This window comes from Chaetura pelagica, unplaced genomic scaffold (assembly GCF_000747805.2).
Source record: "Chaetura pelagica isolate M959 unplaced genomic scaffold, ChaPel_1.0 scaffold356, whole genome shotgun sequence".
NCBI classification, from domain to species: Eukaryota; Metazoa; Chordata; class Aves; order Apodiformes; family Apodidae; genus Chaetura; species Chaetura pelagica.
Genome location: NW_009953964.1, coordinates 5,241,464 through 5,261,638, shown reverse-complemented (window position 1 = coordinate 5,261,638; position 20,175 = coordinate 5,241,464). Strand labels below are relative to the sequence as shown.

General features: G+C 48.9%; 1 protein-coding gene across 1 annotated transcript in view; it reads right to left on the bottom strand.

Annotated features, from left to right (window-relative positions):
- Positions 1-20,175, bottom strand: part of SH3PXD2B (SH3 and PX domains 2B) — a 79,833-nt gene that overhangs the window by 34,258 nt on the left and 25,400 nt on the right. The window contains exon 3 of the mRNA XM_010002074.1: positions 9,222-9,297. Within this exon, the coding sequence (XP_010000376.1) occupies positions 9,222-9,297 (76 nt within the window). The remainder of the gene's footprint in view (positions 1-9,221; positions 9,298-20,175) is intronic.

The following is a 20,175-nucleotide window of genomic DNA, read 5'->3' as shown; positions in this document are numbered from 1 at the left end:
ATCCCTGTCACTGCCAGTGCAGGTGGGACTGGTGTTGGAGGGTCCAGGCTCTCTCAGGGCACCTGTGTCTAGTGTGGGCAGAAGCCAAGCCAGAGGTTCCTCTCTGTTCAACTCCTGTATCAGCTGGTGCCGGAAGCCCCAGTGTCGGGGCTGCAGTGCTGAGTCAGACCTATAGGATTTTCCTTCCTGTCTGGGGTTTATTTGTGTTCTCCCTTAGCGAGATCCTCCTGCCACTCGGTTTCCCCCCTCTGGCTTGTGGTACAGGCCTCTTTCCTTTGAAGTCTAATGAGTCTTAAATGCTTCAAGCTGCTTTCACAGAGAAAAGCTTCTCTGGCATTTAATGAGACAAAAGCCATTAGCAGACAGTGAAAGAGATACTGCAGGGACTCGGTGATCAGGACTGGTACTGGTAGGATTTCAGACCAGCACTTCCCAAAGCACCAGGAACTGACACTGCTTTGCAATACAATCACCTGAAAATTTGTGTTTTGGGAGAGTGAATGGTAATGAAGTTCCCTCAAGCTCCTCCTGACATCTCCCATACCACAGGGAAGTCTTGTCTCTTTTTTGTCTCTACTTGGGTTTCCAATCCCACCACCAAGCCCAGGAAAAGCAACTTGTGTCTGTCCATATAAGCCCTTCACTTATCCAAGAGGTCACCATGAGGCAATCCAGAAGCCAAATTCTCCTCACAACCAAATACAAACAGACCCTCTGTGCAACCTCTGGAGAGCCACACACCTTTTGGTGCACCATGACAAGCTTCAGCCCCAGCAGCCCCCAGCCCTTGCAGGAGCCACAGCATTGCTGGAGCCAGAGGCTGGATACTGCCAAGCTACTCCAGAACAGGACATGTTAAAAGGTCCACACACTTATCACAATTTTAAAACAATTTTAAAAGGGCTGGGTCACCCCCTCACTTCTCCCTGACTTATCCAGGATCTGGCAGATGCATTGTGCAGCCTGCCAAGGCATTTTTTAAGCAGAGAGGAACTAAGCCAACCCAACTTCAGCTTGCAAGGAGCAAGAACTTTATGGAGGAGCCAAACGTCCTGCCAGGCTCAGTTAATGCAAAATGCCTTCAAAACTGGACTGTCCAAGGGAGCACACAGCAATCACACTCAGTACTGGCTCTGTACTTGCCCTCCAGTGAAATACAAAGGGTCAGGCCAGCTCATTCCAGAAGGATTGCTTCTCACTTATGTCCTGCTGACAGCGAGGGGCTGAGACATTCATGGTGGGAAACACTCTGCTCTGAAATGCATTCCTTCCTGCAGCCTGCCAGAGCCAAGTCTGGCAGTCTTTATGACACAGTGAAAAAACAAAATACCCCTCTATCCAATCTGTCTTTTAGATTTTGAGGGTGAATAGCCTGGGAACATAGAAGTTGTCTGGAAAGACTGGGAGCGACAACCAGGTCAGAGCTCCTTTCCTTGCCTATGGGAATGATTTTCCATCAGACAAGTGAATGATCAAGAGTTTTCCCTTCTCATCAGCAATCACAGTGTATTTACTGCATAGGTTTATATCTGAATGATTATTTTTAAAAAGATGAATGGATCACAATAGTTTTGTTGGCAATTGTAAGAAATAGCTGGTTTGGTTTTACATTTGCCAAAATGAACTCTCTGATGGGCGGGTACATTAGAAAGGTCTGAAACAATAAACTCTTGGTGTGGGAATATTTAAATGTTTAACAAACAGATGCTAATGAATAATAATTAAAGGAATATAGTTTGAGGGAACAAATACATCACAACTGAAGAGCTCTTAAATTAGCCCAGGCACAGAGCATATGAACCCACAGGAAATCCAGCTCCTCTCTTGATTTACTCTAGATCTAGAGTTTTTCAACAAAGAAATTAATTTTCTAACAAAACCCCAGTTTTAAACAAAAATGCCTAATTAACATAATTTCAGACCTTTCAGTGCTTCCAAATGCAGATATATAAATCCTTGACTTGAAAGGCAAAAGACAGCAGGAAACTGCTTCCCTCCTGGAAGGGAAAGATGGGTCAATGAGGCACAACATTGTCCTAGACACATTTTCTTTAGGTCATATCTATGAAATGGAAATAACAATGCTGCCCACTGAGCTTTTCACATGGCAAAAGACCATATAATGCAAGAGAAAAGTGTGACCTCCTTCATCTCATATCTGCACCCTCACTGCTGTAGCTCCAGGAGACAAAGCAAAGGCAATGGTGCCCATCACCCATACCTTGTTCTAAGTGTTCTCTGCTTTACACTTTTTTGGGCTGCATCCAGGAGCTTGTAACGACTCACTCTGGTACCCAGCCTGATGCCCTGCTAATTGTCAGGTGGACTTCTCCTCCTGTCCACAGCAGATACTTCTTCATGTTGAAGGGGAGGAGAAGAATCAGGATTAGCTCCTCTAGATCCTAAAGGAAACACATGGCAAAGAAAGGGGCAGATGGGCCAAGGCAAGAGGGAAGTTATGTCTGTGTTGAAGACTGTTGGATAATTGCTGTCCTGGCCTCTTGCAATGAGCAGCCTGACACACAGCTACTGTGCAGACAAGAACATGGTCACTGGCACAGCTTTGGCACAGTGTGACCTGGCTCCAGGAAGAGGCAAGACATGCAGAACAGTGAGAAGAAACATCTGCATGGAAAGATGCCAGCAGAAAAGAGTGGAAGGTCTCTCTGGGGTCTGATTTTTCCCAGTGAAGTTTCCCAGTTGGCTGGACTGTTCACTCAAAAAATCTGCAGCGTGACAGACACAAAGCAACAGAGATGGAGAAGCAATTTCAGCTGCCTTCATGGTATCCAGCAAGAGCAAGGACAGCCTTGATGTAGTTCAGATCCCTGACTCCTGGATGCCTGCAAACTCACCAGAATTTGCTCCAACATGAGAAAAATAGCTACCAGCTCTACTTGTTGTTTAAGAACATCCTTTGGCGAGACTCACTTCACTCCAGACAGCCTCATAGCAGTGCTCCTGCTCTCAGCCTCAGCATCAGTGTGAAGAATACAGAGGGAAGACACGTGAAGGAAGGCAATTCTGCACATCTCACTGATTATCAGCTGGTCAGGTCAGTGCTGCTGCAGCCTCCACTTCACCAGCTTCTCCCTCTTGCCACAACTCAAGCACTCAGAAATTATTAGATTTTCTTATTTACATACATAATGTTATGTATGAGCAATCAGAACAACAAGTCTCCCTCTTTTCTAGTACAAGAAAACCACTGCACAAGAAAGTATTGTAAAAATATACTCTCCTTTATACACACAAACAAAGCTACGAGTAGACTGAACATTTACCACCTGGGAATGTGTCAAGTAAGTTGATTTTGGAAAAAGAAGACAGAGATAAGGCACCACTACAGAGTGGCTGCCCTGGCAAGCCTCCCTGCACAAGAAGTACCCAGATTCTAGGACATGCTGCCTGCTTTTTCTGCATCTTGAAAACCTGTAATTCCTACAGGGAAAAAGTGGTGCCTCTGAGGGGGACAACGGCTCTGAGGACAATCTGTGCAAAAGTTACAATTTAGAAAGTGTTCTTTCTTCAGTAGAAGCTACGACACCTCATTCCAGTGAATATAATTATTATACCTTACAGTGATGTAACTGCAGATACACCAAAGCACTGCACATGCCTTGCTTGCCATCCATTTGCGACCTCCCTTTCCCAGCAGAAGTTGGGTGCTTTGCAAGCATCTGCTCTTTAACTGCAACCTGGCAACGATATCAGGCTCCACCAGCTCATGGACTGGAGAAGTCTGACCACAACCCATCCTTTACAGTCAGAGGAAATCAGACTGAAAGGGAGAGAGCTGAAATATATGCAGCTCCTTAAAAATCAAAGCAAATGAAGTCTCTCTGCACTGATCTTCAGTGTGAAAGTGGGTGGATGTTGCCTTTCTACATGTCCTGTCTCCACTGCCTCTGCCATTCATCAAGCACTGCAAAGCACAGGAGAGCTTGGGGAAGCAGCTGATAAGGAATTCAGATCTCCAGCAGTATGAGGCCACAAGAGGGGTTAATCTCTCCAAACAAACAGGTAGGGAAACAGGGCTCTGCAAATTATTCCCTCCTGTGAGAAATCTCCAGGCAGAGCTGAAGTTATTCTGGGGAGTAAGGAGCCGAAAAGAACGAGGCAGAGGCATTTCAACCAGCAAAATGGTTGAGGCTCCTCTTGAACCAGAGGCTGTACTGGATCTCCAGCAAGCTGGAGGGGCAGAGAACCTGAAACACATCACCCTGCAGATCACAGCCATGAACCAAGCCAGATATTTCAAGGGTAGAAAACTGTCTGTGCCTCTTGCTTTACCCTGAAGGACTGCCCCCACTCCTCCCGCCCCACTGCCTCGGAAAGAATTCACTTCTCTGCACCTTTCAAATCACATCCAGATTTTCCCTGGCACGGGTTCCAAACTCACTTCAAAAAAAGGCAGCCCCAAATGTACACATAATTAGTCCCAGCCCACGAAGCAGCCAACTACGTGGGCTATTCCTAGGACGGGGAAGCAGCCTTGGGAGACGGTGCTTCCAGAAGCCCTGCACTTTGCATCTGTTTGGCAAAGTCCTGCCCTGTGTACATATCCTGGTGAAAAGGAGGGGGGCCAACAATGTGCCTCTGGGGCTGTCCTGGGTATAGCACAGACAAGGAGTTCCATATACTGTGAAAGGAAGCCAAACTAAACGTTGCTCCCCCTCAAGACAGTCCCTCACACTCTCACAATTTGAAATCCTGCTGGAGGGAGCACAGTTAGTCCTGGTAGTTTGACAATATCATAGAATCATAAAGGTTGGAAGGGACCTTAAAGATCATCAAGTTCCAAAACCAGCAAAATGGTTGAGGCTCCTCTTGAACCAGAGGCTGTACTGGATCTCCAGCAAGCTGGAGGGGCAGAGAACCTGAAACACATCACCCTGCAGATCACAGCCATGAACCAAGCCAGATATTTCAAGGGTAGAAAACTGTCTGTGCCTCTTGCTTTACCCTGAAGGACTGCCCCCACTCCTCCCGCCCCACTGCCTCGGAAAGAATTCACTTCTCTGCACCTTTCAAATCACATCCAGATTTTCCCTGGCACGGGTTCCAAACTCACTTCAAAAAAAGGCAGCCCCAAATGTACACATAATTAGTCCCAGCCCACGAAGCAGCCAACTACGTGGGCTATTCCTAGGACGGGGAAGCAGCCTTGGGAGACGGTGCTTCCAGAAGCCCTGCACTTTGCATCTGTTTGGCAAAGTCCTGCCCTGTGTACATATCCTGGTGAAAAGGAGGGGGGCCAACAATGTGCCTCTGGGGCTGTCCTGGGTATAGCACAGACAAGGAGTTCCATATACTGTGAAAGGAAGCCAAACTAAACGTTGCTCCCCCTCAAGACAGTCCCTCACACTCTCACAATTTGAAATCCTGCTGGAGGGAGCACAGTTAGTCCTGGTAGTTTGACAATATCATAGAATCATAAAGGTTGGAAGGGACCTTAAAGATCATCAAGTTCCAACCCCCCTGCCATAAGCAGGGAACCCTACGAGTAGACCAGGTTGCAGTATTACTGAGAAAACTGCAGAACACAATAAGAACTGGGGCAAGACAATTCTCAGGCATCGGATGAGATGGCCAGAGGAACAGGTCTAAGAGATACAGTCTCCCAAAGTATGTGGGCAGCACTGATGCCCATGCCAAGCAAGTTAGCAGGCTTGGAAGGGAGTAGAAAGGAGGCATAATCCTGCTTTTGAAAATTATCTCACTGAACCCACTTTCTCTTCCTTTCTTCCCGAGCGTTCACTATTGTCTGTAGCTAAAGCTTCCTGAAAAGCAATTTTACAGCCAAAGTGAGCTCAGTGTAAGGCAACCCCTCCTTGCTGAGGCTCACGTTTCCAGTGAAGGAGACTGGCCAGGATCTGCTCCGGGCCACTTGGGCTGTGCGAAGTTTGGAAGGCTCCTCTCTCCTTATAAAAGCTGTTTCCTGAAAGATCTGGCACAGCCCTCATGCAGCAGGCCCAACTGAGCTCATTTGTTTTCTTAGTTCATTCTTTCCTGGGGTCTCCATACCACCATCTCCCAGCCAACACGCCTGTAACCCTTAGTGTGAACTCCTGCAGGCGAGGACAGGGCCAGCCTGTACCACCCCCGGGCTGGGCAGTGACAGGGCTCCTCTCTCACCAGCTGCTCCTGACTGCACTCCAGGGACAGCAGTCGATGCCATGCCTTGGCTGGGTGCCACCAGGGCTGCTTTGAGGAACCACCCCCAGCACCGCATGAAGCCGGGCAGGCAGTGCCAGTGGCTTGAAGCCAGCAAAAGTAGACAGGAGTCCACTGCAAATTCCCCTAGATGCTGGGAAAGGCATTTCAGGGGCACTGCAATGTCCTGCCAGGCCAAATGGGACCCCACCAAGATGTGCTATGGGATGAGGGAGGTGCCAACACCCGGGAAGGGACAATCCCTGGCTCCAAACTTCAATTGCAATTGCTCTGCTGCACTGCTGAGGACCCAGCTTTATGACCCCACTTCAGAAGAGGTGAGTGGGCTGAAGGACTTGCACTTACGAGAGCACTTTCTTGTACCATCAAAGGCCTATTTCAAAAGGCCCAAAGTCTCTAAGTATTTCGCAGTCTTCAAATCATAGGAGCAACCATTAACAAAACAAAGCAACACAAAGCAAACAGAGTTCCTGGAGGCTAAATCTTGTATCAACAGAGTAATCATGAACTCTCTTTCCATTCAAGGAAACCAGCCTGACAGGCAAACCCAGATGGCACCTTCTCAGGTCGTGGTGGTGACTCTGAGTTTGGGACACTTGGGGGTTTGCTAAGCAAGCCAGAGCTGCAGGAAGCACAGGGTCACAGGAGGCACTTTTGAGAACTGCCGTGGCCACAATGTTTAATGTTAAATGACAACAGGCTTCCCAGAAAGCAGCATACTTTCAGTAAACCACTGGAGCCACATCTCCACTGCTAATGAAATTCAGATGTTAAAAATTTTGCTTAAAATGGGATTGGGATCAACCTACAGTACTTGCATGAACTGAACACAATGAAACCCTAGCAAGTGAAAGCATCCTAGAGCCACGCTTTGTAGAGAAAGAGACCCAGGCTGTTTGCAGTGAGCTCACGTGGGTGGCACCCCTAGGCAGAGAGAGATGAAGTTTGGGTTCAGCTGTGACAAAACCCATTGCCATCCCAAACTGGGAGGGCCAAGAACTGCTCCAGAAAGGATCCATACTGCCCTGCACGTTTTCTAGCACAGCCAGCAACTACAAGAAGAGCCTTCCCTTACACCCAAGTGAAGTCAGCTTGCAAGCCATCTCACTAAGAAAGTACAGCTCAACATCCTGCTCTGGAGAAAGCCACCAGCTCTTGACTGCTCCATGCTGCACAGAAAAGGCAGGAGGGAAAAAGCAACATGATTCCCACTTCTTAACACCACGACTTCCCTGAAGTAAGAGGACTTCTGAAGCTGCCCCATGACAACAGGCAGATGCAAGATTATCTGTCTTTCTAGTGGCTATCTCCTGCTCAGAGGCAAGACAACCATCTCGTGCTGCCACCTTCTCACCACACCACTCCTTGTCCTGTGCTGGCTTCTGGAAGTACAAGTGGTAAAGCTGAAGGTGCCAGCTGTTTAGCCATCAATAGTCTCTCTCTTCTTAGCTACCACAAGCTAATGCTGAAATGAAATGTCAAGAGAAAATTCTGGAAGAAGCCTGGACTAGTGGTTTTCCAAGCCAAGATACCTCTGAAAATTATATTATTTAATCCTGTTGCAAGAAGGGGACCAGAGCAAAAGGGTAAATGTCTCTGCAGAGGACACACAGAAACGCACAAGCTCGTCTAGATGATGGTCCCTCCTAATTCCCCAAAACTGCTTTTTTACACAAAGAGTGAGGCTTTATTTTCCAGCAGCTTCAGCCCCCTTTTTCCTCCAGTGGAAATCCCAGTGACCTGCCTCTTAGAAAAGGGAAACTATTTCAACACCAAGAAGAAACAGATGCTGATGAGTGTGCTGCAAGAAGCAGTGCTCCAACCAGCCTCCCTGAGCCCCATCTCTGCCTTCCAAAACCAGCAGCATTTTGGTGGGAAATTTCTGCAAGTGCAGCATGGCCAAAGCCTACATCCAATTTTTCCAAGTTATGCCCTTTGCCAATTTGGCTTCAAATTTTCCACCCTACTCCTTGCTGGCAGGAGTACTTGTGCAGCAAGAGCTTTTCTGCTGTATTTATGTCAGGTGTGCTTTGCCTTGGCTGATGTTACCAGACAAGGACAAGCCAGAATCAGAGATCCCTCTATGGGAAACTCAAACTAAGATTCTTTTGCTCAGAAAGGGGAGTAAATAATTTTCTTCATAGCAGTCAGTAATAGCAGAAAGTAATGCCCACTAAATGCCTCTATGTTTCTAGAAAAGCCAGGAGACAGAGCACAAAGGGCTGCACTAAATGGACCAGACAGTCACTGGAAGTGATTATGGTGCTGTGACATTTCTAAATATGCCCATTAGCTACTTGGGGTGGGGGTAAAAACTCCGTGGTAAAAGCCTTTGGCTGTGGGTTCATGAAACACTCCCAGGGCCCCCTCAGGCTGGTTATTTTTGCAAGGCACATTAAGGTTCCTTTTTTCCCATAGCAGAGGGCAGCCACAAGCAATCCCCCACTCCTCACAGTTTGCCATGTACCACTGCATCTATTTCTCAGGCACACAAATGCTAAGCTGCATCTTGGGCTGGCAGGGAATACAACATGCCACAGAAATCCTGTCTTTGAGCAACTAGTCCCAAATATCACAGGAAGAAGCCAAGGCTGTCAATCAGCTAATTCATCATGTGGAATTCAATTGTTATTTCCTTCTCTCTGGATGGTGATTTGAGTTGTACGGGGCAGGAAAAACAGCAGTTCCTGGGGAGCCTCACACCAGCCTCAGCCCTGTGCCTTGCTGGCCAGACCCTTCCAAAAACAAGCAGGGTGCTGTGGGGTTGCTCCTGGCAAAAGCTGTGCAAGCAGGGTTGCTTAGCTGAAGTCCCCCATGGATGCCTTCTGGAGAGAGGGAGAATGACTGGAAGGGTTTAAGATTTGCTGGGCATACTGGTAACAAATACAGATGTTTCACTGGACACGGTGCAGGCCGAGGACTTGCTATTGCTCAGCTGGTTCAGGAGATAAGAGGTAAAGCACATGTATGCTCACAGATGTATTGGGAAAAAGCTCCTGCCATGCCAAAACCAGCATGTTTTTTGCTGGAGTCCACTTGCCTACCTGGCAGAAAGGGGATGATCCTTTGCTTGGGGTCCTTCTGTCCTCCTTCCATCGGAAACTTGTCCAGCATTTGCATCTAGAAATGGAAATGCAAGAGAGGTGATTAAAGCCAGTGATGAACTTGCATGACACGTGGCCACTCTCCCCAGGAGGAGGTGAAGCCCTTTCACCAAACCAGCAGTGTCCCAGGCATCATTCACAGCACCATCAGCCAGGGTACAGTGACCTGCAGCTCCAAGGGAAGCACATCCAAAGCAGTGCCAGAAACACAAGACTGTAGCGTTATCTACACTATTTTCAAGACATTTCCCACCACTGATGTTGCTCATCACTACCATTCTGTTTAGCAAGGGTGATTCATGTAACCTGCATTTCTGCAACTATTAAGCTTCATTTTGATGGACCTGAGTCACTAGATCTCAAAAAAGGCATATTTTAAGCTAGTTAACTCAAACATAGCATAGCACTGACACAGTTCCTGGACTACAGGAGCCAACTCATGTTTGCCTGCAAAAGGCCATGAAGTTATAAGTCAAGTTTGGCAAATGCTTTCTGCTACACAGGCTTGAGGGATGAATGCTTCATGGGATCTTCAGCATTTAATAAATAATTTCCTGACTAATGCAACTGCATTAGTAGGTTTAGTCAGCAAAGGGAGGTAATAACCAGCTCCTGCTGTCACTGGGTGTCTGCACTGGTGCTTCCACACATGCACACAACCTCCTTGAAGCTGCTATTATGCTTAATACCAATGCACTGGCAGGATACATGTCCTCAGCTTTTCCTTTCCTTGGTCTTGCTGGAAAACACTATTTGGATTTTGGGCTTTGCACTTTACGCAGAGCAGAAGAGGAGAAAGAGGATGCCCTGCTGTCTCTCCAACCACTCAGATACTCCCTTTGGAAGGAAGGGGAAGGAGATACAAACTCTCCCTTGTTTTCTCTGGGACATGGATCTGAGCTCTGTATCCTGCCACCTGAAGAGCTGGTCCTTGGGGTATTCGAAATGGGTCTTGCCCTCTCCTATTGGAGCTACTGCATTCTGCATAAATAACTAAGCAGTTACAGAAACACTGGAGACAACCTGCCCAGGAATTGTCCTGTGCACATACAAAATCCAAACAGCCACTCTCCTCTGGCACAATCAATATTTAAAGTAAAAACGCAAAGAGGAAACTATGCAACCAGAGAGCCCAAACCATTCCTATCCCTATTCCATCAGAGGCACCTGCAGGCAGCCCCTGCCCATCCTGGCAGCAGGACAGGCATCACAGCCAGACACACAGCCCTGCTCCCCCCTGCCGGCTGCTCTGCCACGCACCATCAGCAGCCCCTCACCATGGGGAGCCCTTGTAGGGCCAGACTCAGGGGTCCTCATGCCCCTAGGGGACATGTCCCACCTGGCTCCTTGATTTCCACAGCTCTTATTCTTTGGCATCTATTTTCCATATGCTTTTTACCAGAGGTATCTGCTCTTAGCTAAGGGCTGTGGACTCCTCTACTGCTAGACAGGAGCTTGTTTCAAGCACTGGAATGCCAGTGCTAAAACCTTTTTGCCAACAGAGCCCTCTGCTCCCCTGCACAGGCAAAACTTGCAGTTATTTTTTTCCTTCTTGGATCTCAAATACACCGGAATAAAATTCTTGAGGTTTGGTGAAGAGGGGGCAGAAGGAAGGAGATATTTTTTTTTCTACAATTTGAGAAGAAATAAAAAACTCCCCCAACATTCCCAAAGACAACAAGAAAACCAAAATAAGCTCTCAAATATTCTCTTCAAAATGAAAACAAGGCAACTCAAAACCAGGAAGTCACCAAGCACAAATGGACTCTGTTTACAGCTCCTTCCCAGGAAAAAAATAAAATAAATCAAAATAATTAAATGGTTTACAGCAAAGAAAATTACTCCAGACTCAGCAACAACTGGGGACTGTAGTGACATTACCAGCAGCCACAAAATGAGCCCGAGCACAGCAGAGGGAGGACCTGCCTCCCCGAGGCACTGCAGTCTCCCTGGGCATGCAACACCCTCCTGTTCTTCCCTCAGTTCACAAGAATAAAGGATGACACCACATCCCTGTTAGCCTGCGAAACAGCCATGGCAGAGAGGTGCCTCTGGCCCTGCTCTTCCTGTTGGGAAGAGCCCAGGAAAGCTTGTGACTGGTGAAGGGTGAGCAAAACAAGACGCACACGCTGCACATCTGGTTGCTGTTAAGCATCGCAGCGCCTGAGCCACTGGAAGCTTTCCTCTGCCCTCCGTGCTGAGCACGAGCTGAGGATCTGTCACTCTCAGGAGCTCTGGGAGCCTTCAAGGCACAAAAGGTGCAAGCTGTGATTTCTCCCACACGCACGGGCCTGGACTGTGCCTCTGGCCAGATCTGCTCCCGACCACGTGATCCCACCAAACCCAGCCAGAACTTCAGCCCAAAAGTTCTCCATTTCCTTTTGCTTGACCAAAAAGTGCCTCTTGCAGCAGCTGCTCAGTGAGCAGGAGGCAGCTCAGGGACCCTCTCCCTGCAGCCACCCAGCTGCCCTCCAGCCCAGCCTGGAGCCACCAGCATCACCTCAAACCAGACAGACCAGGCACTGCACTGGCTGCTATGGGTTGGTACCATTATGCTTGTGCACTCACAAGCTGCCGTCTCTTCTCTTGCTGGAGGGAGGAAATGAGGTTGCAAGGTGCTTGGAGCACCCTCCAGCACACACAGAAAGAGAAGGTGGAAAAGGAGCAAGGGAGAGGCCTCAGTCCCATATATTCCACCCAGCCTGGCGGCCACATCACGCAGCTCCAGAGAAGGCAGCGACAAAGACTAGTTTGTCAGTGTTACACCAGCCATGAGCCTGTGGCTGAAGAACAGCCGGAAAACGCCAAAGCAAACAAGCGCAGCGCCGACTGTGCCCGCAGCAGGCAGTGGTGTTAGCAAGACACAAGAGGACACGTCTGCAGAAACCCAGCCCGGGGGCCATGGGCAGGCAGCTCTTCTGTAGCACTACATGCTGTAAAGCTGCAGTGAGGAAAAGCAAGGAGCAGCCATGGGAAAAGGTGAGCTCCAGAGCTGAGGGAAGCTCCAAAGACCCGGAGGAAGCCAGCTGGCAGGTCTCTTAGGTTTTGAGGCTCCCTGTACCCTTTCTGCTCATCTTACTCCTGTTGATTTTGCAGGACGGGAACTACAACACTAGTTGTTACAGTGCTCTTCCCCAGGAAAACCAAGGGGAGGAGGCAGAGCCCTGGAAAAGGGATGGAAAAAGGGTAAATATGCAGTAACCCCATAAGTGCTGGGTGAGCAATGCACAGACAGGCATCAGAAGACAGTCTGCCAGTAGCAAGGCAGGGTAGGTTTCCTGGGAAAGCACCTGTATCCCTGGCTTTGGCAGGGAAACTCTCTCCCCAACAGGCAATGAACTGCGGAAGAGAGGACATCACCACTGGGAGACTCCCACTAACCATCTCAGCAGTAAGGGTTTCCATCCAAGCTCCAACCAAGACTGTTCACATCACATCTCCAGAAAGAAAGACTTGCCTGGCCACCCAAAATCCCAGGGAGAGGGGGAGACAAGGCAGGTGAGAGGCAGACAGACACACAGCCCTTCAGAGTACAACTATCCCTGCTGAGCATGGGAGAGCATAGCGAGGCCAAGAGCCAGTCTGGCTCTCAGCAATACATTCAGCCACGTCAGGGAGAGAAATGAAGGGATAAAAGAAACAATAACCCTATTGTTTCCTCCCCTTCCAAGATTTTTTTAAAGGATTTGCAACAGAATCTTAAAAAGAAAATTGGAGCGGATGCAGTTGGAAGCATTTTGCTGTGCTTTTATGGTGCAGGAAGCTGCTGGCCCCCAGTTTTCACCAAGTCCTTTGCAATGATGCTGGATGGGAGGGTGCTCACACAGCTGTCAGGCCCCACCTCCCTAAGCCAGGATGGGGACACAGATGCCCCAGCAGTGTATCCGATGCCCAGTGGGGCTCTCCCAGCAGGATAGAGCACATTTATCCACAGTTATCTCCACCACCTTATCCATTAGCTGTTTTTCTTACTAACCCAGAAATAACTGTGCAGTCTTTCAGGAGGAAGGTCTCCAGACATCACAGGAGGACATTGTCCCCATGGTGGAGCTGCCCATTATCAGGGCAAGCAAGAACCCTGGCGGGGCCACCCGGGGAGACAGAACCTCTCAAAAGCAGCTTTGTATCAACAGCCACCACATTGGCAGACAGCTCCTTCATTAACAGGAAACTAGTCAGATAACAGCCTAATTGAATCAATTAAGAGTGCTCCGGGCTGCAGGGAATCCCAGGGAGAGGGGAATGTATGTGCTCAGCAGTATTCCCGGGAAGCAGAACATTCAGGAAGGGCTTTGCCCAAATAAGAGCTGATGGTGTAATGCCAGAGGGACACACCATGCAGATGGCATCAGGCCAGAGGGATACGGCTGCTTGAGGAGCAGGGCCCCAGGTCTAACAGTCTGTAATCAGGCCATATCACTTCCTGGCCAGAAACAAACTCCAAGAAGTCTCTGCAAAAAAAAACACACCTCAAGCCAAGTGCCAGAAGGTAATAAGGTGTGTCATCACTTTGTTTCTTTTCATTTGCTTTTTACAATAAAGTGGAAAAAATTTCCCTTCTAAAAAGATGAGAAAAAAAACAACTATTTTTCATTTAAATCTCATTTGGTGGAAAGCAAAACATCAAGGGGAAATGGTAAACACAGAGGTGCCAAGTTCCCCTGATAGTGATGAACCAGAAGGTCACAAGGTTACTCCTGCAGCGAGTCCTCTGCAGCCAGGACACTGGGGGGTTTCCTCCTGCCAGGGCTGTGTGGCACGTACCGGGGCTGCAGCAGAGAAAGTCTCTGCCGACCTACAGAAGTGATGGTTCACACCACCAAACAGCACGATACACCAGCATGGGCTGGGGCGTGATGAAATACCCTGGTGAGGAGAGCAAACTCTTCCACTCTTGCACAAGAGCAGGAGCTGATGTCAGGGCCAGGCCGTGAGCCGGAATCCCAGGGAGAGGGAAGTTCCCCCTTCCCTTATCGACAGGATTCGCTTTGGCTCAGTGACGGAGGTTTGGTGTAAAACCACATTCCTCTTCCTCGGTCGAGCGAGCCAGAGCTGACCCAAAGCCCTGCCTCCACCAGACATGTCTGTTAGCCAGAGCACTCAGGTTTTGACATCACCCAAAGGGAAAATAGGGGGAAAAAAAAAAAAAGAGTTCAACAAAAGGCTTCAGAGTCTGGCTGAGTGTGCAGTGGCAGAATCACAGGAGACTCTTTGTGAGAGCAGCAGCCTCCCTGCTGAGAGAAGGCAGCAGCTTGCCATGAGGGAAAGATGGGTCTGAGCCAAGCCTGCTCTCATCCCACACTCCCAAACTCCCCACTGGCCCCACCCCTCGTGAGGGGGGAACGCTGCAGGCAGCCAGGCACACCATGTCCCCCCTGTCCCCATGGCAGCCAATTCCAGACAGGGGTGTTTCGACACAGCGCTCACCCTGACCTCCCAGTGCCAGGCAGGGCATTAGTCAGGTCTCCCCTCTTAGGAGGAGAAGAGTCTTCCTCCAAATTGGATGCCCGAAGTGTCAGCATCCCCCTGATCTCCAAATGCAATGGGAAAGGCAAACGGGTCTCGCAGCTGCCTGCTGGCCAGCAGCACCCGGGCCCCGCGGGGACGTGACAAGGGACGTGGCTGCACACTGAGAAGCAGAGACTTTGCAGACGTGCTCCTGCAGATCAAAGCACCCTCATGCCCCAGAGCCAGCTGGTGTGGGGAACATCTGTCAAGCAGATAGTCTGGGAAAGAGAAAGATGTCTGACAGTAGCTCACAGGCTACTGATGTTTAGTCTCTGCGATCCTATGAGAGGCACCTTCCCTGCATCCATATGGACTGTCTGTGAGGACTCCCAGTGAAAACACAACAGCCCAGAAGACAGAAGGGCCAACATGGAGCAACTTCAGCTCCCACGTGTGACAATACCACACTAAGGAGGCAAAGCCTGGGGAAGGGCTCACTCCACTGCTGCAGCACCACGTAATGCCCATTCAGTGGGCACAGCCAGCTGGCTGCTCCAAGGCAGTCGAGGGACCTGAAGGGCAGCACAACCAACCAGCTTCTTGGTGACTACAGTTTCTCCCCAGTCCCTGCTTTTCTGTTCAAGGGCAATTCATCTATTACCAGGCAGAGGCAATTCTGACCTCCTCAGCCCTAGGAAATGGCATCACAGAGGCTGGATTGTGAAAACCTGATGGAAAACTTTAAGCATCACACAGCAACAGACAAAAAAGAATTAACTGAGGTCAGAGAAAAAAAGGACTACACAAATTGGCAGCAGCTGTCACTGCAAGAGAAATTTCCTATGAAATCACAGGAAGCATTAGACAGAGGAAGACATTGGTGCCTGTGAATAACTCACTGGCATGGAGGGGACAGCAGGCATGGGGCAAGGCAGGACACATCCTCCTGCCTGTGATGCCACCCCCAGCCCTGGGCAGCCCCAGGACTGAGCAACCACCAGGTCTGTGCTACCCTGGGTTTTTGCCTGTAGGTGCCCACTCTGAGGTGCACAGAAAGGAACCAGAGGGCAGAGGAAGAGACACCTTGCCCAAAACCAGCTCTGGTAAAGCTGGGTGAGCCACCCTGAGATGGTGAGGTTGAGCATCATCACCCATTTTTGGATGGCCCAAACAACTCCCGAAAAGCACGACCTGCTTTCTCTCCTTTTGTAAGCCTGTCAAGAATATAATTCAAAGAGACTCAGGAGAGAGTTTAGTGTTAAAAAAAAAATTTAAAAAAAATAATCAAATTTGAGAAGAGTACCAAGCAATCTCCATTACCACAGCCTCCTCATGGAGTCACAGACCCCTCCTCTGCTTCTTGGGTGACTAAAACATATTAGTTTTTTACATCTGATTCATTGGTGCTGAATCCTGGAAGTCATAGCTCTCTTATACAGAGCTTTACTAATCCATCTACCACTTAATTTCTGATAATTGCAGTCTCTAGATGGCATTAGGCTGAGCAGGCAGGTCTCAGGCTGCACAGATAAGCACTGGAAGCTGCAGCACTTCACCCAAGCACCAGGAGCAGAGCAGTAATACCACCAAACAACCCATTTGGCATCCATCATTCACCACAGCAAGCCAGCTGGAGGAAATTACTTGTGCTGGGGAAATGAGCAGCAATACCCACGGGTGATGCTGGTCTGCACCACTTCCCCTTCCCCATCATGTCCATGAGAATGTTCCTCCAGCACAGCTGGGGCTGTGTCACACTGGGAAGTACCCCTGGAAGGAGCCTTGGCATGGGAGCAGGGAAGAGCTGTGCCACCTGCCCCAGTGTGGGGCAAAGACCACAGAACCACCACCACAACCATTGCTGGAGCTGTAACAGCAGCAGCAGCAGCAGCCATAGGGAAGGCTGCAAAGACTCATACCCTTCTTTCTAGCATCCCAAAGTAGGTCTCCTCTGAAGACCAGGAAGTCGTAAGAATGAGTTTCTGTTGTGGAAATCAAAACAATGGTGGAGAAATACCAACACATTTGCTTATTTCATGAGTTGAGCACCTGAGGTGCACCAAGGGGCAGGGCTGTGCTCAAACACTCCAACCAGATCTAGTTTCACATCTGACATGGTGCTTCACACCAAGAGATAACCCTTCAGCCAAGCATTTCTGCAATGGGTCACAGAGAGACTCTACACACATGCCAACCCATTCTGAGCTGCACACTTGCCAAAACCTCTGGATCACTTGTCCCTGGCTTCACCCCCAAATAGCTCAATATCTGATTTGTCTTTGACCCCTCCTTTTCCAAAAACCTTCCCCACTCCAGATGAGGAGAAGCAGACTGGTACACATTCCTTCCCTGAAATAAATGCAAAGTTTTAAATCCATGTCATGCCCAAACATGATGAGACAAAGGAGGAGGCATTTGAGCTACAGGCAGCCCTGCAAAAGCTGCAGTCCTACCACTTGGGAAAGCACTGCTGGTCAGAAACATCAGCCTCATGACTCTTCTCTTGCATCAGACTTTTTGCTGTCTATTTTCCTTGCTGTTCCTTCCCCAATAACAAACCCCATATTCCAAGCAGTCAGTAGAAAAACAAATGTGGAGAGATTTTTGTCTCCATGCAAGGAAGAACTTAATTCTCCTTGGGTTCGTGGTTGTGTCCAGCTAGAGCAGCTCCATAGCAGCCAGTGCAATTAGGTGGAAAAAAAGACACTGCAAACCCCCGAGGTTTAACTGCCAAAACCAGGGTCTCCAAATTAAACAGATGTGGCAAGTCCTTAGCAGGACCATACTCCTTTCCACCTTCTGCCACCAGACAATAAAACTCTCTATCAGAGACAGGAGCTGACAGAACCCTGGAGCCCCAGGTGGGCAGCCCCACAGACAGCACACACCAGCCCCACCCCTGTGGGAGCCCACCAGCTTCCCACCCCACCTCCTTCTGCACTTATAAGAAAGGGGGGATAGCAAGATGCCAAGTTCAGTGGTGCACGAAAGCCCAGGCTGGGCAGGAAACCTCTGCAGCCAGCACAGACCCAGCGCCAGGGAGGGGAAGCACCAGGGCGGGTGCAGGAGCCTGGCACTGCCACCACCTGCACGATGGCAAGGAGAGGACTTGGAGCTGAGTTCAGAGAGTCCTTGCCAGAGGGCTGGAGCTTGCCAAGAAACTCCACTTATTGCAAAAGCAGAACTCTGCTGTTGAGTGGTGGCTGCTGGAGGGGACCGGCCTCGCGGCGTGTGGAGCAATGCTCTGAGCAGGGAAGGGTTGTGTGAGAGCTGAGCAGAGGAGCTGGGGTGTGGGGAGCCTTTGGGACTGCATACAGCAGGATGCAATGCAATTCCAGGGGGAACGCTGTCCTAACCCAGGATATTCACCTTTTCCCAGGGCCTGGAACCAGCAGAGGCTGAGGAGCCCCAGCAGCAGGTGAAGTGCAGCAACCCTGCTGCATTTGAACACGAGGGTGCAGATGTCACACAAAACTCAAACTGAAGCACATGCTTTTTTAGGACCCAACCAGGACAGAGGGAGAGTGAGCAACACCAAGGTGTTCCAGCATAACTAAAGCCCTAAGGAGCATGAATTTTTTGGCCCTCTCATCTTCGAGCCCTTCTCTAAGCATAATCTCACCACAGAGATAACAAGAGACAAAACCTGAAAAGCTTCTGGTCAAATTTGCCAACTGGTAAAAAAAACACTGTGGTTTTAGGGCTTAAAGCAGGCACCTGTTGGCAAGTGGAAAGCAGTCACCCTCAAATGGAAACCTCAGAGCTTTCTGGGAACTTTCAAATGGGATTCTTTTTTGTTTTTCATGGAGGTGGGTGGGAGGGTAGGAGGGCAGAGGAGGGAAAATGGAAAATGCTGACTTGCCAAGAAGAAAGATCAGCAGACAGGTATCCATTTCAATTAACATTTCCATTAGAATGATAAAACCTAACTGCTAAAATTAAAAGGATTTTTAAAATGCTTTAGATGACTCACCAAGGGGAAAGCTTTTTAAAAAACTAAAGAGTGAAAAACCAAAAGGACATTTTACACATACTGAACTGAGTTTCTTACTTTGCTAAAATTTAAACACTAACTTTCCTCCCAAATTAGGGTGAGGGAACCTCAGCATTTTGAAGAGCTGTGCAGGCTCCCAGCTGGCTGGGCACTCTGCACGGCCAAACACCCACCCTTCCTCAGTGGCCATTTCACCAGCCACATTCAGCATGCACTTAAAAAATATGAGATCACAAATTTCTGTTGACTGAGACTGGGTAAGAACTCCAGGATTTTTGTCCCCACCAGAGATGCAGGTAGCTTCCACACCTCAGTGCTTCTTGGGGCAGGAGAGGAGTAATGAGAGCTGCCAGCAGCTGCTCTACAAGCAGAAATCCTCATGTAGAGAGGAAGACCCACAAGTTAATTTTCTAAAATCACCATTGCCTCGATTTTCAGCAATGTTTTTTCCTAAAAAAACCCACCCCAAGCCCACCCCAAAAATGACAGCTGCATTCTGCAAGGCTGAACACCTCAGCCAGCCCCCAGTGACAGCACCGGGATGGCTCTGTGGTGTCTGTCCACCTACCCAAGACTGAAGTTGCACAATACTGTTGAACCAACTGAACTTTTGCCTGCAGCACTAGGAAGGGAGAGGTCTCACCTCCACCCTTCTCCTCATTCCTATCCCTCCTGGAGCCATCCTGGGACATGGGCTGGTTTGCTGCCAGCTTGGGGCTGAGGGATCAGCCCCAGAGAGGTCTCAAACCTGCTTGCACCCAAACAGCTCACCAACTGAGGCATTCCTCAAAATCTACTACAACAAAATATCTTCTTCTCCAAAAAGGTCAAATATCAGACCACAGCTCACAGTAAATCAGCAGCAAGCCAACCTTGCAGAGGAACACAGGAGCACCTATTCACCATAAGGTGCACAACAGCACCTTGCATACTAAAATATTACTAGCTTGGCTAATTCAATATGGTATCAGCACTAAAAAATGGCATTTGAATTAAAGTTTTTTCTTGTCCAAACCCTAAAATATTCTATCAAAGGAAGTATTAAAACAATAAATCCACCAACCTTAATTACACCTCCCAAACCTAATCTCCAAGATCTAATTACCACACTGCCAGGTAAAGACAGTCATAAACATAATTTGTAATACACTGCTCAGTGACTCACCCCCATTGCAACTGCCTCCAGACATGGTACCAGTAAGGCAGAAAGTCCTGGGGAGGTGGAATTAAGACAAGGAAAAAGCTGGCTGTCCTCATGCTGTCAGATCGTAAGAGGAACAGTTTTTCATATAAGTTATTGCTCACATTGCAATCCTAGGTAACATCAGAATATATGTGACCATAAAAAGGGGATGCAGAGCAGCACCCCGCAGCCTGGGGATGTTTGGGAGCCACAGGATGATGAGGAGAAAGAGAGAAGGGGTCCCATGCATCCAGCAGCACTGCAACATC